General features: G+C 54.8%; 1 protein-coding gene across 1 annotated transcript in view; it reads right to left on the bottom strand.

The window, feature by feature from the left end:
- Positions 1 to 190: 190 nt before the first annotated feature.
- ETH_00039115 (uncharacterized protein) overlaps positions 191 to 239 on the bottom strand; it is a gene marked incomplete at both ends in the record, with an annotated part of 1,178 nt that continues 1,129 nt past the window's right edge. The window contains one exon of the mRNA XM_013374453.1: positions 191 to 239. Coding sequence (XP_013229907.1) covers positions 191 to 239 — 49 coding nt within the window.

Here is a 239-nt window from a genome sequence, read left to right as displayed (position 1 = left end):
CTGCTGCTGCAGCGTCGCAGCAGCAGCTGCTGCGGCCGAGGAGGAGACGCTTGACCACTGGTCAAGAGGGGCCCCGTGACCACTGGTCAAGGGCCTGCAGCTGGCGTATTGAAAGGAATAAAGCGGCAGAAACAAAAGAATAAAAGAGCAAAAAGGAAATAAAAAGTAAAAAGAACAAAAGAAAAATGGCCCCCGCAGGCCTTTCGGCCTTCCGCCGAGGGGCCTCTTACGACCTCCAC

Source organism: Eimeria tenella, genomic scaffold (genome assembly GCF_000499545.2).
Source record: "Eimeria tenella Houghton genomic scaffold, Eth_scaff2053, whole genome shotgun sequence".
In the NCBI taxonomy this organism is placed as follows: Eukaryota; Apicomplexa; class Conoidasida; order Eucoccidiorida; family Eimeriidae; genus Eimeria; species Eimeria tenella.
This window is presented reverse-complemented; position numbering and strand designations above follow the sequence as displayed.